Raw genomic sequence first — 18,590 nt, 5'->3', positions numbered from 1 at the left:
CGTTAGTCCGCAACAGAAAGTTATTTTGTACTTTCACAGCGGCTTGCCTACTTGGTGAGATAAAAGTGGGAAGACTGGACCTCAAGCCAGGACGTCCTGGGAGCTCCCGGGAGCGTCGCGGGCTGCGTGTTCCCCGCGCGCCGGCAGGAGGCGCGCGCTGCCTGGAAACGCCCCAGCGCCGCCCGCGCCCAGAGACCCGCCGCAGTGACGCAGCGAGAGCCCGGGAGGAGGCGCGGGAACGCGCGCCTGGGGTCAGGTGCCGGAAGAGGAAACCTCTCGCTGGCGCTAGGAGTGCGGCGGGGCGCGCGCCGGCGGCTGCGGAGCTGGCAGGTGCTAGGCGTCTGCACCTGGCAGGCGATGGCGCCCGGTGCGGGCGCCCCGGGATAGCGCGGGCGAGGCTGCAGGGCCCCGGCGCGCACGCCCGCACCCGTCCCCGGCCCTGGCGTGGGCCCAGCCCGGCCCAGGCAGCAATGGGGCTCCTGCAGCTGCTGGTTGTAGCGGTGCTGGCATCCGAACGCCGGGTGGCGGGTGCAGCCGAGGTCTTCGGGAACTCCAGCGAGGGTAAGGTCGGGGCACCTGGCTTCTGCATCCCAAAGTTGCTTTTGCATTTCTTGCAAGGTCAAAATCCGCCCGGGGTCTGTCAGCCTAGCAGGGCGATGGTGCTGGGGGCGTTGGTACTTGCCGGGTGGTGAGTCCAGAACGGGCACGAATGGTGTTTCCTGCAGTGGAAACACGCATGGCTAAGGAGGCCTTATTATTAACCTCCTCATTTAGCGGAGAAAATGGGAAGAGACAAATAATTCTCTTTCTTTTAATGCAGTATTATCTCCCTTAGGGAGCAGCCATGTTTGTGGCTTTAACTTACTAAAGCGCCTCTTTGCTCCCCAGTAGACTGAGCTTCTGGACAGCAACACTTGGGGTGGAACTAGGGGCTTAATGACTGGTGGCTCTCAAGCTGCATGGAACTTTTACACCCCCCAAATCTAGAGGCTTTTCAAATTGGTTATGTTCTACAGAGTTTGAGAGGAAAAATGAATCCAGAATGGGGCTTTATTTATTTTTAAAGAGCCTTTACCATCTAATTTATTAATACCATCTGGAGACATGAAAACATTCCATACTCACAATGAGAAATAAAGGACTTTCTGAATTACAGATACGTAGACATGCAGATAATGTACACCCTCAATTCTACAGGTTCAGCCACAGATGAAAAATAAACACAGGAACACAAAAGTTTGCCAGTCCAGGTATCAGAGTTGTTCTCCTTACTTGAGGGCAAGAAATTTCTAATCGATTTGACCTCAAAAAAGACAAGTGGACAAAAACTGTGTTCTCTGTTGTCTCATATCCCACAGGAAATAGGTCTCTATGAGTTTACAATTCATTTACAAAATTCCCAATCATTGCAGGTACCAACAGGAAATAACTTGTCATCCATAAATGAACTGTAAAAAGTAACAATTTAATAGAGAGTAAAACTAAAATGAGAAAAACAGGAATCAACGAAGTTCTCTTGCCACTTCAAGTTCACCTGTGGGAGCCAAGAAGAAACATGCCTGGACTTGGCTCCCTATGAGTACACCATTTTTGATGATTTCAGGTGTCTTTTTTTTTTTTTAGCTGGAGTCTCGCTCTATCGCCCAGGCTGTAGTGCAGTGGCATGACCTTGGCTGACTGCAACCTCCGCCTCCTGGCTTCAAGCGATTCTCCTGCCTCAGCCTCCCTGGGTAGCTGCGATTACAGGTGCCTGCCACCACACCCAGCTAATTTTTCTATTTTTAGTACAAACGGGGTTTCACCATGTGTGCAGTCTGGTCTCGAACTACTGACCTCGTAATCTGCCCGCCTTGGTCTCCCAGAGTGCTGGGATTACAGGCGTGAGACACCGCGCCCGGCCGATTTCAGGTGACTCTTGCTCATCTCAGTGAGAACTCAGAATGGAATGTTAGATTGTAGGTCTTGTGCTTGGTGAATGAGTTTGGGCAACAGCTCATGGTTTGTTAATATAAAATGTAAAAGGCACTAGTTGTGCCAGGCAGATCATCATGTGCTTTTCCATGAAATTAAGTTCATTCTGTTTTGTTTTGAGGTTTATAGACTAGTTGCAGTTCTGAAACATAATATTTTCTGAATAATGTGATTGTGTTCCTATGCACTTATATTTGAGAAGCCCTTGTGCAAACTGAATTCTAGGATCTTTGTATAGGACTGAGGCCAAAGTTGAAAAGGGCAATTTTTTTTTTTTTTTTTTTTTTTTTTTTTTTTTTTGCAGAAAAACCTTGCTTATAATAGAGCACTAACATTCCCTGTGTATAGTGTGTGCCAGGTGCTTTCCATGTGCAGTGTTATTTAATCCCCACCACCCTACAATATAATGATCTTCCTCACTTATCAGAGGAACAAATGAACAACTGCTAGGGTTACAGATGGGACTTGAACCCAGGTTCAAGTCCTGCAAATTTCATAGTCCTTCCACTTCAGTAAAGCTGCCTTCCAATAAGAATGTCTTACATGGCATGGTGCTTTGTACTTAATCCTTCTGTGAATCCTCATTCTTCAAAATAGCTTTATGATGGAGGTAGAAGAGATGCTATCTCCATTTTAACAGGTGAAGAATTTGAGATATTAGAGTTTTTAGTTGATCGAGGCCAGCCCCTGAGTCAGAAGAGCAGGCATCCAGACCTTTTTCTTTCTAGTTGGTGTTTTAGTATTTCATACCTAGAAATTTTTATACAAAAGTTAAAAAATATGAATAAGTTGAGAAATTAATATTTTTTCAAACACTGTTTTTTGCCTCTTTGCTATGATTAATAGCACTGATATTCCTCAACATTATTCTTTTTGCCTTGCATTGGTATTGTCATTCTGTGCAAAAGAGGGACAATGTGGGGACTTAACTGCTGAGTGATAATAAAAGCTGATATTCTCCACATCCATCAGATAAAAATCAGTATGGAAAGGTAGAAGGATGTAGTTCAGGATTTGCATAATCTTCCTAGAAAATGGCTGGATTGATGTTTGATGATGATGATTCTGATAACCATACAAACTGAAGAAATTGAGCATCTACTGTAATTTAGGAGGATTTACCCATCTTTGACAGGATGAGCTAACTTGCATGACTTCGGTAGTGGCCTAAATGCTAAATAAATCTTGGAACGTGGCAGATGGAGTTCCTAGAATGTCTGAGGAGGGTGCGACCAGTGGGCACATGAGATGGATCATACTTTTAAGCAGTTTTTCCTTGTCTTGGAGTTCCAGTTCACTGCTGCCTTTAACATCTTTCATTTGTTTAGATTCATATCCAGTAACTCCTCTGGAATTTCATAGTAATTGGACTTGAGCACAGCATCATTTGGGCCTTGCAGTCTTCGTGCTATTGATGGTGCTTTACCAAGGTAGCAGGCCATTTGTGGTTAGTTGCAAGTGCTGTCTTTCTCTAAAAAGTGTATGAAGCTAATATGTTTATTTTTGTGTTTCCTTTCAACCTTTAGGGCTGTTGAACATTTGTAAGAAGATAACAATGAGAAATTGGGAGGGGCAGTTGACAGCTGACCAACTCAAGTAGCTGAACTGTTTTTGTTTTTAATCTGAAGAGAATTATGAAGACTAGGCTATGACAGATTTCTCTTAGAATTTGGCTGTTGTATTGAAGCACAAACAGTGGAAGTAAATTTTAGTAAAATAGTAAAAAGGAGGAGTTGGAAATTTTTATGGTTGCCAGATTAGGATCTGATTCGGAAAGAAAAAGGAAAAGGTTAGGATTGGGCAGCACTTTTTAAAGTGGAATTATTGGAAAGAAAAAGTGATTCTGAGTAAGAATGGAAGATGGGTGTGAAAATTGTTTCAAGTCCCTTCTGTCGGTCAGATGACAAAAAAAGCCATTTCTTTTTAGAGGAAAGCTAGTGGAAGTGCCCGAACTTGATATTAGCCATTTGCTTTGTAATATCTTTTGATGTACTGTCTTTTTTCCTCCTACTCTCCAAGTCATAAGATCTAATTATGCCTCATAAAATGCTTCTAATAAATCCTTTTCCATATGCTTTAGAGGTGAAGTTAAATTCCTGTTAGCTTCTTCAGGATATCTTTTGGATATGTGTCTTCTTTTGCTAAATCTGTTTTATGAACAGAAATTGTATGAGTTTCTAACAGACTGAGCTGTTTAAGTTGCCTTGACTTTCAGTATCTTTTGTTGTCACTCTGTGGAAGTCTCTTTCTCAACGTAATGCTTATGTTGTGCCTGGAATTTCTGTGACTGCCCTGTACATGTTAGTCCCTTTCTTCCCGCTAATTTATTTGTAGGGCTGCTTTGGGTGCCTGATTCTCTTTCTTTCTTTCCTTTTCTTTTTCTTTTTTTATTATTATACTTTAAGTTCTAGGGTACATGTGCACAACGTGCAAGTTTGTTACATATGTATACTTGTGCCGTGTTGGTGTGCTGCACCCATCAACTCGTCAGCACCCATCAACTCGTCATTTACATCAGGTATAACTCCAAATGCCATCCCTCCCCCTACCCCCTCCCTGGTGTGTGATGTTTCCCTTCCAGAGTCCAAGTGATCTCATTGTTCAGTTCCCACCTCTGAGTGAGAACACGCGGCGTTTGGTTTTCTGTTCTTGCGATAGTTTGCTGAGAATGATGGTTTCCAGCTGCATCCATGTCCCTACAAAGGACTCAAACTCATCCTTTTTTATGGCTGCATAGTATTCCATGGTGTATATGTGCCACATTTTCTTAATCCAGTCTGTCACTGATGGAATTTGGGTTGATTCCAAGTCTTTGCTATTGTGAATAGTGCCACAGTAAACATATGTGTGCATGTGTCTTTATAGCAGCATGATTTATAATTGTTTGGGTATATACCCAGTAATGGGATGGCTGGGTCATATGGTACATCTAGTTCTAGATCCTTGAGGAATCGCCATACTGTTTTCCATAATGGTTGAACTAGTTTACAATCCCACCAACAGTGTAAACGTGTTCCTGTTTCTCCACATCCTCTCCAGCACCTGTTGTTTCCTGACTTTTTAATGATTGCCATTCTAGCTGGTGTGAGATGGTATCTCATTGTGGTTTTGATTTGCATTTCTCTGATGGCCAGTGACGACGAGCATTTTTTCATGTGTCTGTTGGCTGTATGCATGTCTTCTTTTGAGAAATGTCTGTTCATATCCTTTGCCCCACTTTTTGATGGGGTTGTTTGTTTTTTTCTTGTAAATTTGTTTGAGTTCTTTGTAGGTTCTGGATATTAGCCCTTTGTCAGATGAGTAGATTGCAAAAATGTTCTCCCATTCTGTAGGTTGCCTGTTCACTCTGATGGTAGTTTCTTCTGCTGTGCAGAAGCTCTTTAGTTTAATTAGATCCCATTTGTCAATTTTGGCTTTTGTTGCCGTTGCTTTTGGTGTTTTAAACATGAAGTCCTTGCCCATGCCTATGTCCTGAATGGTATTACCTAGGTTTTCTTCTAGAGTTTTTATGGTATTAGGTCTAACATTTAAGTCTCTAATCCATCTTGAATTAATTTTCATATAAGGAGTAAGGAAAGGATCCAGTTTCAGCTTTCTACTTATGGCTAGCCAATTTTCCCAGCACCATTTATTAAATAGGGAATCCTTTCCCTATTTCTTGTTTTTCTCAGGTTTGTCAAAGATCAGATGGCTGTAGATGTGTGGTGTTATTTCTGAGGACTCTGTTCTGTTCCATTGGTCTATATCTCTGTTTTGGTACCAGTACCATGCTGTTTTGGTTACTGTAGCCTTGTAGTAGAGTTTGAAGTCAGGTAGCGTGATGCCTCCAGCTTTGTTCTTTTGACTTAGGATTGTCTCGGCAATGCGGGGTCTTTTTTGGTTTCATAAGAACTTTAAAGCAGTTTTTTCCAGTTCTATGAAGAAACTCATTGGTAGCTTGATGAGGATGGCATTGAATCTATAAATTACCTTGGGCAGTATGGCCATTTTCACAATATTGATTCTTCCTATCCATGAGCATGGTATATTCTTCCATTTGTTTGTGTCCTCTTTTATTTCACTGAGCAGTGGTTTGTAGTTCTCCTTGAAGAGGTCCTTTACATCGCTTGTAAGTTGAATTTCTAGGTATTTTATTCTCTTTGAAGCTATTGTGAATGGCAGTTCATTCATGATTTGGCTGTTTGTCTGTTACTGGTGTATAAGGATGCTTGTGATTTTTGCACATTGATTTTATATCCTGAGACTTTGCTGAAGTTGCTTATCAGCTTAAGGAGATTTTGGGCTGAGACGATGGGGTTTTCTAAATATACAATCATGTCATCTGCAAACAGGGACAATTTGACTTCTTCTTTTCCTAACTGAATACGCTTTATTTCTTTCTCTTGCCTGATTGCCCTAGCCAGAACTTCCAACACTATGTTGAATAGGAGTGGTAAGAGAGGGCATCCCTGTCTTGTGCCAGTTTTCACAGGGAATGCTTCCAGTTTTTGCCCATTCAGTATGACATTTGCTGTGGATTTGTCATAAAACTCTTATTATTTTGAGATAACGTTCCATCAATACCTAGTTTATTGAGAGTTTTTAGCATGAAGGGCTGTTGAATTTTGTCAAAGGCCTTTTCTACATCTATTGAGATCTTCATGTGGTTTTTGTCTTTGGTTCTGTTTATATGCTGGATTACGTTTATTGATTTGTGTGTGTTGAACCAGCCTTACATCCCAGGGATGAAGCCCACTTGATCATGGTGGATACGTTTTTTGATGTGCTGCTGGATTTGGTTTGCCAGTATTTTATTGAGGATTTTTGCATCGATGTTCATCAGGGATATTGGTCTAAAATTCTCTTTTTTTGTTGTATCTCTGCCAGGCTTTGGTATCAGGATGATGCTGGCCTCATAAAATAAGTTAGGGAGGATTCCCTCTTTTTCTATTGATTGCAATAGTTTCAGAAGGAATAGTACCAGCTCCTCCTTGTACCTCTGGTAGAATTTGGCTGTGAATCCATCTGGTCCTGGACTTTTTTTGGTTGGTAGGCTCTTAATGATTGCCTCAATTTCAGAGCCTGCTATTGGTCTATTCAGGGATTCAACTTCTTCCTGGTTTAGTCTTGGGAGAGTGTAAGTGTCCAGGAAATTATCCATTTCTTCTAGATTTTCTAGTTGATTTGCATAGAGGTGTTTATAGTATTCTCTGATGGTAGTTTGTATGTCTGGGGGGTCGGTGGTGATATCCCCTTTATCATTTTTTATTGCATCTATTTGATTCTTTTCTCTTTTCTTCTTTATTAGTCTTGTTAGCGGTCTATCAATTTTGTTGATCTTTTCAAAAAACCAGCTCCTGGATTCATTGATTTTTTGGAGGGTTTTTTGTGTCTCTATCACCTTCAGTTCTGCTCTGATCTTAGTTATTTCTTGCCTTCTGCTAGCTTTTGAATGTGTTTGCTCTTGCTTCTCTAGTTCTTTTAATTGTGATGTTAGAGTGTCCATTTTAGATCTTTCCAGCTTTCTCTTGTGGACATTTAGTGCTATAAATTTCCCTCTACACACTGCTTTAAATGTGTCCCAGAGATTCTGGTATGTTGTATCTTTGTTCTCATTGGTTTCAAAGAACATCTTTATTTCTGCCTTCATTTCGTTAGGTACCTAGTAGTCATTCAGGAGCAGGTTGTTCAGTTTCCATGTAGTTGAGTGGTTTTGATTGAGTTTCTTAGTCCTGAGTTCTAGTTTGATTGCACTGTGGTCTGAGAGACAGTTTGTTATAATTTCTGTTCTTGCACATTTGCTAAGGAGTGCTTTACTTCCAATTATATGGTCAATTTTGGAATAAGTGTGACGTGGTGCTGAGAAGAATGTATATTCTGTTGATTTGGGGTGGAGAGTTCTGTAGATGTCTATTAGGTCCGCTTGGTGCAGAGTTGAGTTCAGTTCCTGGATATCCTTGTTAACTTTCTGTCTCGTTGATCTGTCTAATGTTGACAGTGGGATGTTGAAGTCTGCCATTATTATTGTATGGGAGTCTAAGTCTCTTTGTAAGTCTCTAAGGACTTGCTTTATGACTCTGGGTGCTCCTGTATTGGGTGCATATATATTTAGGATAGTTAGCTCTTCCTGTTGAATTGATCCCTTTACCGTTATGTAATGGCCTTCTTTGTCTTTTTTGATCTTTGATGGTTTAAAGTCTGTTTTATCAGAAACTAGGATTGCAACCCCTGCTTTTTTTTCTTCTCCATTCGCTTGGCAGATCTTCCTCCATCCCTTTATTTTGAGCCTATGTGTGTCTCTGCATGTGAGATGGGTCTCCTGAATACAGCAGACTGATGGGTCTTGACTCTTTATCCAGTTTGCCAGTCTGTGTCTTTTAATTGGAGCATTTAGTCCATTTACACTTAAGGTTAATATTGTTATGTGTGAACTTGATCCTGTCATTATGATATTACCTGCTTATTTTGCTCGTTAGTTGATGCAGTTTCTTCCTAGCCTCGATGGTCTTTACATTTTGGCATGTTTTTGCAATGGCTGTTACCGGTTGTTCCTTTCCATTTTTTGTGCTTCCTTCAGGGTCTCTTGTAGGGCAGGCCTGGGTGGTGACAAAATCTCTAAGCATTTGCTTGTCTGTAAAGGATTTTATTTCTCCTTCACTTATGAAACTTAGTTTGGCTGGATCCTTTTCTTTCAATAAGGAGATGAACCTGTGAAGCACAGGAAAGCTAATGGAAGTTAATAAATGATACTTTATTGTATAGCCTTGGGCAGTTTAAAAAATTGTTTCCCATTTGTTTGAAACTTTCAGCAGCCAACTGATAGCAGCATAGTTACCTCAGTTTTACTTTGAGGGAACTGAAGCCCAGAGGAAATACATTACTTGCCTGAGGTCATGTAGTTGAGCCATCATTTAACAAACATTTACTGTATACCAGTTAGGTGACTATACTGTGTTAGACGTTAGAACATCAAAAATGACAAAATCCTGCACAGCCAAGAATCAAACCACAACTGGTTTGGTTAAAGCGATCTTCTGATAAAATTGTACAATGGATGTCGGATTGCCAAGGTTACACTGCCAAAGTATTTTCACACAGAAGTTAGGTTAAAGATAACTAAGACTGGGAAAAAAATACATATGTATCCTTTGCTTGTTTATCAAATACTATGTTAGGAGTTCTCAAACCTGGCTAAGCATTAGAATTACATGGAGAACTTTTTATAAAAAGTATATTGGTGAAGAGACAGCTAGAAATAGAAATTTAAAAGAAAAAGCAGGGCCGGGTACTGTGGTTCAGTCTGTAATCCCAGCACTTTGGAAGACTGAGTGGGGGAGGATGTCTTGAGGCCAAGTGTTTGATACCAGTCTGATCAACATAGCAAGACCTTGTCTCTACATAACGTTAACAAATAACATTAAAGAAAAGAAAAAGTACATTTAAAATAGGCTCAAGAAACATTACGTATTCTGGGATGATTATCATGGGATATGTAAAGACCTCTACAGAGAAAATGACATAATACATCTCAGCATTCTTTAGTTAAATTGAGAAACTAAAGAAATAGAGGAATATCGCAGATTCATAGATTACAAAATTCTAAAGATAAAGATATTTTAAAGATATCATTTCTCCCTAAATTAATGTATATAGTCAGGGCCATCCCAATCAAAATCCCAGCAGGTTTTTTTTTTTTTTTTTTTTTTTTTTTTTTTTGGTGGATATTGACAGTCGGATCTCTAAAGCTTATATGGAAATGAAAAGGACCAGAAATAGTCAAGATAAATTTGAGGAGGAAGAACAAATTTGGAGCAGGAGTTAAGAGAGTTGTAATATTTGTGTTAGGATTGGTGTCTATAGCTAGACAAATAAGCCAGTAGAATACAATTGAGACTCCAGAAGCAAACACATATGTTCACTTGACTTATGTGAAAGGTGGAACCGCAAAGCAGTAGGGAGATGGTGGTATTTTTAAATTATTTTATTTGTATAAACTTATGGAGCACAAGTGTAGTTACAGGATATATTGTGTAGTGGTGAAGTCAGGGCTTTTAGCGTATCCATCGCTGGAATTACGTACATTGTACTCATTAAGTAATTTCTCATCTTCGGCGCCCTCCCACCTTCCTCAGTCTTCAGTGTCTGTCAGTCCACAGTGTAGGCCCCTGTGTACACATTACATAGCTCCCATTTATAAGTGAGAGAACATGCAGTACCTACAGGGTGGTATTTTTAGTGAAGGTTGCTGTCAAGTAGATAAACATATGAAACAATGAACTGTGACCTCTATCTTACACCATGTATAAAAATCAATATCAGACTGATCTTTAGCTCTAACTGTGAAAGATAAAACAAACTTCTAGAAGTTAACATGGGACTGTATCTTCATGATCTTGGTATATGTTGGCAAAGATTTCTTTAAAATGACATAAAAAGGACTAATCATAAAGGAAAAACCTGAGAAATTGTCTGCTAAAATGAAAACTCTTAATCTAAAGGTAACAAGAGAGTGAAAAGACAAGCAACAAGAGTAGGAGAATATATTTGCAATATATCTGTCAGAATACTCATATCTGTGATGTTTTAAAAACTCCTAAAATTGAAGAAGGGCAGACAGTTCCATTTTTAATATATGTAAAAGACTCGAACAGACTCTTTTCACAAAGAGAATATCCAAATAGCCAATAAGCAAAGCAAAGGGTTCTTAACACCCATGAGTAATTAGGGAAGTGCAAATTAAAATCACAGTCAGATACCACTATCTACCCAGCAGATAAATGAAGGATACCAAGTGTTGGTGCGACTGTTGGGCAGTTGGAATACTTTCCTACAGTAAGTTGATGAGGTATACATTGGCAAAACATTGTTGGAAGACTGGCAGTATCTACTGAAGCTGAAGATGAGAATACCCTATTACCTGATAATTCTACTCATAGATTCCACCCAACAGAAATGTGTATATGCATGTACCAAAAGACATGCACAGAAAATGTTTAGAGTTATTTATAACTCTAAACCAGAAATACAGATGTTTATTAACAGTAGAACAGATAAATACATTGTAGCATGTTCATTTCATGAAGTATACAAGAACGGTAATGAGTTATGGCTACTTATGGCAGCTGGAATGAATTGCACAAACATAGTGCTGATTTTAAAGAAGCCAAACACACAAAAATTGTATGTAAATTCTATGCAATTGAATTCCCTCAACTAAATTCCTAGTGTTTGAACTTAGGACCCTGTTTCCCTCTGGGGGAGCAAAGAAGATGTGATTGGGAGGGGCCACAAGGGGACCCCTAAGGTGCTAGAATGCTGTTTTGGTGCTGGTTAATTCATGGGTGTGTAAACTTTGTGTATTTCTCTGCATAGTATTTAATGAATATTTGTTTTTTAATTGATACCTGGACCTTAGCCCCAGTGATTTTGATTTAACTCATCTGGAGAGGGTCCCAGGCAGCAGTGTTTTGGTTTTTTTTTTAATCCACTGCAGATGATTGTAATGTATAGCCAGACTGTATAATCACTGTATTATAATTTCTTATGAAAAGGACACCTTATGGTCACTATAGAAAATTTTAAAAATAAGGAAATGTGTAATGAAAAGAAAAAAAAAATCACTTAAAATACACTCCCAGAGATATTTCCTCTTAATACCCCTACCTATTTTGTCAAGTGACCAGGTTATAAATAATGTATACAATGTCCTTCCTTTTATCATCTGGCTTCTGCCTGGTTCTCACTATAGGCATTTGAGGAAAGGAAGGTGATGAGGCATCATTTTCCTGTAGCTTTTGGGAAATCCAGGAAGTAGCAGATGAATGTTGTAATTATTCCTGAAATGTAGGTATATTTCTTGAAGAAGAATTCAGAAGCAAAGACTGCAGATTAATTTTTGGTCCTAATCATTATGTATTCTCACATGGTCTGTTTGTTTTTATTTCTGGATTTCTTAGACTAAAACAAGACTTTTTAGGTACAGTTTAACCATTTAAGATCAAAGGTCATCTGTTACACTGTCACAGCAAAAACTCTCTCAAATATATTTATTGCCTGACACATATGCTTTCTGGAATAGTCTTCCACAAAATCAGAACTATTTTATTTCTTACTAATTTATTATTCATCCTATAATGGTAACAGTCTAGATGTTCATTAATAGGAGATTGGGTAAATGATTATGGTACATACCCAGAATGGAATACTCTGTAGCTTTTAAAATGGTAAAGCTAGAATTATCTGTGTTGTTATGGAAAGATGTATTAGACCTGTTAAATGGGCAATATCAAACATACATATATCTTTTTCCATCTGTGTGGAAATATGCATGCTGATATCTGTCCTAAGCCCTAAAAGATATATCCCAACTGTTAGCAGTGATGATTTCTGTACAGTGTGCTTGCTGGAGGAGTTGACTTTCTGTTTATTTTGCACCTTTTATAAGGATTATATATTTTCTAGAAAAATATTACCATTTTAAGGGAAAGCAAAACAGTGACAGAATGTTAACAGAATGTCCCATTTTGTCCCTTTTTTTTTTTTTTTTCCTAGTGTGTGTTCCTATTTTATAAACATTTAAAATGTAGAGTTGGCCTGGCGCGGTGGCTCATGCTTGGAATCCCAGCACTTTGGGAGGCCGAGGTGGGTGGATCACGAGGTCAAGAGATTGATACCTGGCATGGCCAACATGGTGAAACCTAGTGTCTACTAAAAATCCAAAAAATTAGCTGGGCGTGGTGGTGCGCACCTGTAGTCCCAGCTACTCGGGGGGCTGAGGCGGGAGAATCGTTTGAACCTGGGAGGCAGAGGTTGCAGTGAGCTGAGATCGTGCCACTGCACTCCAGCCTGGTGATAGACCCAGACTCTGTCTCAAAAAAAAAAAAAAAAAAAAAAAAAAGAAAGAAAGAAAAAGAAGGACATGTGTGAAAAAAAAAAAAAAAGTCAGCCAGGGAGGGGTAGCTCATGCTCGTAATACCACCACTTTGGGAGGCTGAGATGAGCAGATCACTTGAGGTCAGGAGTTCGAGACTAGCCTGGCCAACATAGTAAAACCCCGTCTCTACTAAAAATACAAAAATTAGCCAGGCGTGGTGGCACATGCCTGTAATCCCAGGTACTCAGGAGGCTGAGGCAGGAGAATTGCTTGAACCTGGGAGGTGGAGATTTCAGTGAGCTAAGATTGCCCCACTGCACTCCACCTAGGTGACAGAGTGAAACTGTCTCAAAAAAAATAAAAAATAAAAAATAAAAAAAAGAATCAGTTAAAATATTCTCCCAGAGATACCTGCTTTTAATATTCCCCTACTTATTTTGTCAAGTCATCAGTTGTTTAACAGTGTATTTTAGTTTCCATGGTTCTGTGTTTCCATACTGTCTTTCCAAAGTTTTGTTTTTCCAAGTATTTTTGAGTTGTGATTCATCCTCATCCTGGGTGATAGGTTAAGGGAAGGTTAAGAAAAGTTTACCATGAAGCCTTCTCTAGTTGATGGCTTCAGTCTCTTCCAGGGCTTTTAAAGGCTCTGTATACTGTTCTGATGGAAGGCCCATGTCATGGGAGATAGACATAAGGATTATTAAAACATTTTCTAAAATACATCAAAGGGCAAATTTAAGTGATAATTACGGAAGTCTTGGATAACCTTTATGAATTTGTTTGATCATGGTGCCCAACAACTAGAGTACCTACTCCACAAGTACCTTATAAATATTTGCCAAATAGGGAAAATGAGAACAAAAGGGAAAAACTGAAGATGTAGACTAGAAAAGGCAGGGTAGTGAGTGAGTTGAGTGCTGTGAACTGTGAAAGGATAGAAATCTTACTAATTTCTAGGAAAACAGACTGACACTGCCAAAACAGGTGAGAATTTTTAAGACTTGGAGGATGCATGATGGATGGAACCAAACTTGAAGGGCAATATGTGAAACATTTTTAGTGTAATTTACTGAAATCCGTGTAGTTTTATGTATAATTTGCTTTTCTAATAAAATAATCATGATGATGGGAAGGCCTGGAAAATTTAAACATGTTTTTCTTGTTTCTCTTTAAAAAGAAAAAACACACGCACACAATTTTTTTCAGACTTCCCCACCCAGATTCTATTGACCACTTCCTTAATATTTTAACCTCTGTTCCAGCTGGAGTTTGGTCCATATAAGATGTAAAATGTCTTTCTGGTTCCATAAATAGGAAATATACTATCTTCATTTGTCATTGTTAAAAGTACTAAAATTTTCTCTAGAGTTTTAGAAATGAAATTGTAACCATAAGTAACCTTGTGTTCTATCATCATTTTTTAAAATTAAGTTATGAATGTAATATAGCATCACAGAACTTAGGAAAAATATATAGAGGTTAACATTATTCTAGTCTTAGCCCTATTTGTGTCTTCTTTTTGGCTCTTCCACATGCTACTCATTCTTGATTTTTTTTTTTTTTTGGTTCTGTTTGGTTTTAAATCATCCAGTGGAGCTTTTGTTACTAAAAAAAAAAGTGTTGAAAATTGACCTTCTTGGGACATAGTATATAAGAATGTGTTATTAAGTTATTTAGTATCTGAAATGTTTTCTTTTGCCACCCACCGACTCTAATTTCCTTCTAAAATAAAACATGACAGTTCCACTGTGGGACTCGGGTGAATTATAATCTTTTTTTCATCAACGCCTTTTCATCTATATTTAATCTAAATCTTCTGTTTATTTGTTTAGAATTGAACCCCGCAAGACTGCTTATGTGAAGCTTGGGATCTCCTCTGCTTTTCATGCAGACAGATACTGACTGTAGGATGGGGGGTGAGGTAGGAATCTAGGACTACACAGGAGTAAAAGCAACCTAATTAAAGGAATATTTGAGAGTTCGATCGAGAAAAGACAGAGCTGGTGTGCAGCTGGCAGAAACACACCACAGAGAAGTGGAGACAGAGTCAGTGAGATGCAGGCCATGGAGGCAAGTAGACAGATGGGACAGGCCTGGAAGAGGTGTTGAAAAACTGTCCTTGTTATAACCTATCTTTTTTATGCACTCTGAGCTTGATCCTTAAGCAAACAAAAGCTCTCTTTTCCAGGATGCCTGTGGTTCACAATAGTATGTGCAGTGCCTGGTGTGGGCCCTCAACAGACATTTTTGTCAGTACTGATGGCACCTTCCTTTGCAGTCTCCATGAGACAGATGAGGAAATTGAGGCTTAAGGGGATTTAAGGAACGTGCCTAAAATCACACAGCTGGTAAACGCTGGTATTAAATTGCAGCCACCTGTGTCTCTTCAGGCTATGCTGACTTCAGAATTCACTAGACAGTTATAGTTCTTTAACACCAGCACATTCATGATTGTTAGTAGCCCCACGGGATTGTCATCTTCAGATTCAAGGACTCTGTTCCGAAGATCGTTGTTATTGCTACTGCCAGAGGGGAAGTTTCTCTGGGCTCCAGGAGCCTGTCTTCAGCATATCTTTTGAAACACCTCTTGCATTTTAGTTCTGAGCTCTATCATTCACTGGCTGGATGACCCTGGGTGGGCTGCATCACTTTTTAAGCCACATTGTCTTTAGCAGGGAAATAGGAGCAATAACCGTCTTTACCTCAAAGAGTTTTTCTGAGGATTAAATTCCACATTCGTTTATGAATGTGATCTCTGCAAATTGATATGAGAGTACCAGTGTTGTAATGAAAAGTTTATCTCATTGTAGGTCTTATTGAATTTTCTGTGGGGAAATTTAGATACTTCGAGCTCAATAGGCCCTTTCCAGAGGAAGCTGTTTTGCATGATATTTCAAGCAATGTGACTTTTCTTATTTTCCAAATACACTCCCAGTATCAGAATACAACCGTTTCCTTTTCTCCGGTAAGTACAAATAATTATTTTAGTAAAAATCATTTCTATATTTTGGGGTCTGGTATTTAGTATGAGCATTAGAATTTGATATCTCTCTCTCTCTTTTATGTTTATGACCTTATGTCTTAAATTTTAAAAAATCAAAATAGGATGTTTTCAAGTTAGTGATTGAGAGTATCTCAGGCCTTTCTTGAGTGTGGCAGTCTCTGACCTAAAAAGGGGTAATGGAGAACTGAGTTGGGGGGAAGGGCACCCTGTGCCAAATGTTACCACTATGCAGGCAAGTTTTTTTCATGATTTCCCACCTTTTCATTTTCTTACTTTAGTGGGGCCTTAGTAATTTTTACCTGAGAATGTACGTTTTAATGGATTTTCATTGTTGTTTAGCTATAAAATTGAACTTTACCCAGAACCCTATAATGTCAACTTTATTCTTTGGAATCTGTCATGCAAACAACAAAAAAATTATAGTGCTCAGTTCATCCAGCCCTGTGCTATGCCTCCAGCAGTGTTAAGGATTTTATTATAGATATCATCACTAAACCCCTTAACTTCAACCTCAGCTTTAGAAAGTTTTTAAAATTCCCTGGGTTAGCTTAAGCTATGAAGGATCTGCCATTTATGTAATCTTTTACACATCTATATTTAGTCTCTATGATGCCTTAGACCAATACATGCATTTTACTTTGTATGAAGTTATACTTCATTTTATTTGTCCTAAGCCTATCTTATAATATTCTGGAATTTGGTAAACAAATCTTTCAATCCAATTCATATGTAATTTTTAAAAATTTTTATTTTTATTTTTTTAGAGATAGGATCTCGCTTCATCACCCAGGCCGGAATGTGGTTGTGTGATCATGGCTTAAATTCCTGGCCTTAAGTGATCCTGGAACTACCGGCACGTGTCACCACACTTGGCTAATTTTTAACATTTTTTTTGTAGAGATGGGGTTTTGCTATGTTGCCCAGGCTGGTCTTAAACTCCTGGCCTCAAGTGATCCTCCTGCCTGGGCATCCCAAAGTGCTGGGATTACAGGCATGAACGACTGCGCCCCAGCCTATGTATAATAGTATAGGCATTGGTCACACTATCTTTCTTACTATTATATTTTTTTATTCCTGCCTTCTTGCCCCTACCATAGCGATTTCGAAATTGTGTGCATGTGGTTGTGCACGTGTGTGCGTGTGTATTGTGGGGGTGTGGGGGGGGGGTAGTTAATAGACTGGAAATGGAAGAGTTCAACTGAGGAAAAAAGGAAAGGAATAAATAGTATTAATTACAAGAGATACCGATGTCACGCATACGTTGAATTTGCCCAAGTTCTTTGCAGCTAGAGCAGAAGGTAAAGCATGTTAAATTTCATAACTTCCTTAGAAAGGAAGGAGCATGCCAGTTCCTCGGGGGAGGCAAGTTTTTTATGGCACTGAATTCAAAAGACAGCTTCCTATTCAGACTCTTCCATGGGAGACTTAGTAAAATGGCACATAGATGAGTTCTTTCTTCTTCTTTTTTAACTAGATCCATTAAAACAATTTTTAATTAACAAACAGTATGATTTTCTTCCTAATGACATTACAGCAAGACAACATTTGGAGGAAAAGAGAGAGGATGGAGGAAATAAGGATTTATATTTGTTGAATGCCTACTATGTGCTAGGCCAGTGGTTCTTAAGCTTCTGGAGCCATAGACTGCTCAAGTCTATGGACTCAAATATAAATATATAATTTCTTGGGGCCCTTCAGAAACCCTCAGGCCCCCAGTTAGGAACCCCTGTGTTTGGTTTCCATATGATTAATTCTCATTAAAGCTCAACAAAGTAGTAGTGATACCTGTTTCTACATCTGAGGAAGCAGAGCTTGGATGAAGAGATGCCAGCATCACCAGTGAGAAAATAGACCTGGATGGCAGCATCTTGGGCCTTGATTTCTATGCAGAAAGGGTCTTAGTTGTCCTTAATTACCATTTTATTTCTTGGACTGCCTTTAGTTCCCACTGTTATATTACTTAGAATATGATGGCCAGAACTGCACATGGCTCAGGAAGTGAGTGGTCTGTGTGAAGAGAAGTGCTTCTGTTTCCTGTGCGCTTCCTGATAAAGTGTGGTACTTTTGGTTTTTTTGGGTCATGAGGGCAGTTGGCTCTTTGAAACTGTTGACTTGATCATTTATCAATATTTGAGCCATTCTTTCTTGTGCTTATCAAATTGAAACTGCTCTGCTGCCTTTTCCTTCCCATTTCCTTTACTTTGATAGAACCTCTTGAATCTATTACCTCTTAGCTTAGCATTTTATTATTCAAAAAGCTTTCCAAGCAGATGGGAGTGGGGGATGGTAGAAAGGAAGTGTGTGAGGAAGGGTTAGGAAGGGGCACAAGGAAACTTGGGGTGATGCATACATTTACCATTTTGATTGTGGTAATGGTTTCACAGGTGTCTATGTATATCAATACTTAAAAGTATACTTTATGAGCCAGATGCGGTGGCTCTTGCCTGTAATCCCACTACTTTGGGAGGCCAAGGTGGGCGGATCACGAGGTCAGGAGATCAAGACCATCCTGGCTAACACGGTGAAACCCTGTCTCTGGTAAAAATACAAAAAATTGGCCGGGTGTGGTGGCAGGTGCCTGTAGTCCCAGCTACTTGGGAGGCTGAGGCAGGAGAATGGTGTGAACCTGGGAGGCAGAGCTGGCAGTGAGCCAAGATTGCGCCACTGCACTCCAGCCTGGGTGATAGAGCTAGACTCCATCTCAAAAAAAGAAAAAAAGTATACTTTATGTACAGTTTATAGTATGTCAGTTATAACACAATT

The 18,590-nt window shown here is 39.4% G+C and overlaps 1 protein-coding gene across 2 annotated transcripts in view; it reads left to right on the top strand.

The window, feature by feature from the left end:
- The first annotated feature begins 216 nt into the window (after nt 1-216).
- TM7SF3 (transmembrane 7 superfamily member 3) overlaps nt 217-18,590 on the top strand; it is a 47,146-nt gene continuing 28,772 nt past the window's right edge. For both annotated transcript variants that reach the window (XM_030939130.1, XM_010379859.2), the window contains exons 1-2: nt 217-561; nt 15,634-15,788. In XM_030939130.1, the coding sequence (XP_030794990.1) occupies nt 471-561; nt 15,634-15,788 (246 nt within the window). In that variant the 5' untranslated portion in view covers nt 217-470. The remainder of the gene's footprint in view (nt 562-15,633; nt 15,789-18,590) is intronic.

The sequence above is a fragment of the Rhinopithecus roxellana genome, chromosome 10 (assembly GCF_007565055.1).
Source record: "Rhinopithecus roxellana isolate Shanxi Qingling chromosome 10, ASM756505v1, whole genome shotgun sequence".
Lineage (NCBI taxonomy): Eukaryota > Metazoa > Chordata > Mammalia > Primates > Cercopithecidae > Rhinopithecus > Rhinopithecus roxellana.
Note: the sequence above shows the minus strand (reverse complement) of the source record. Positions and strands in the feature narration are given on the sequence as shown.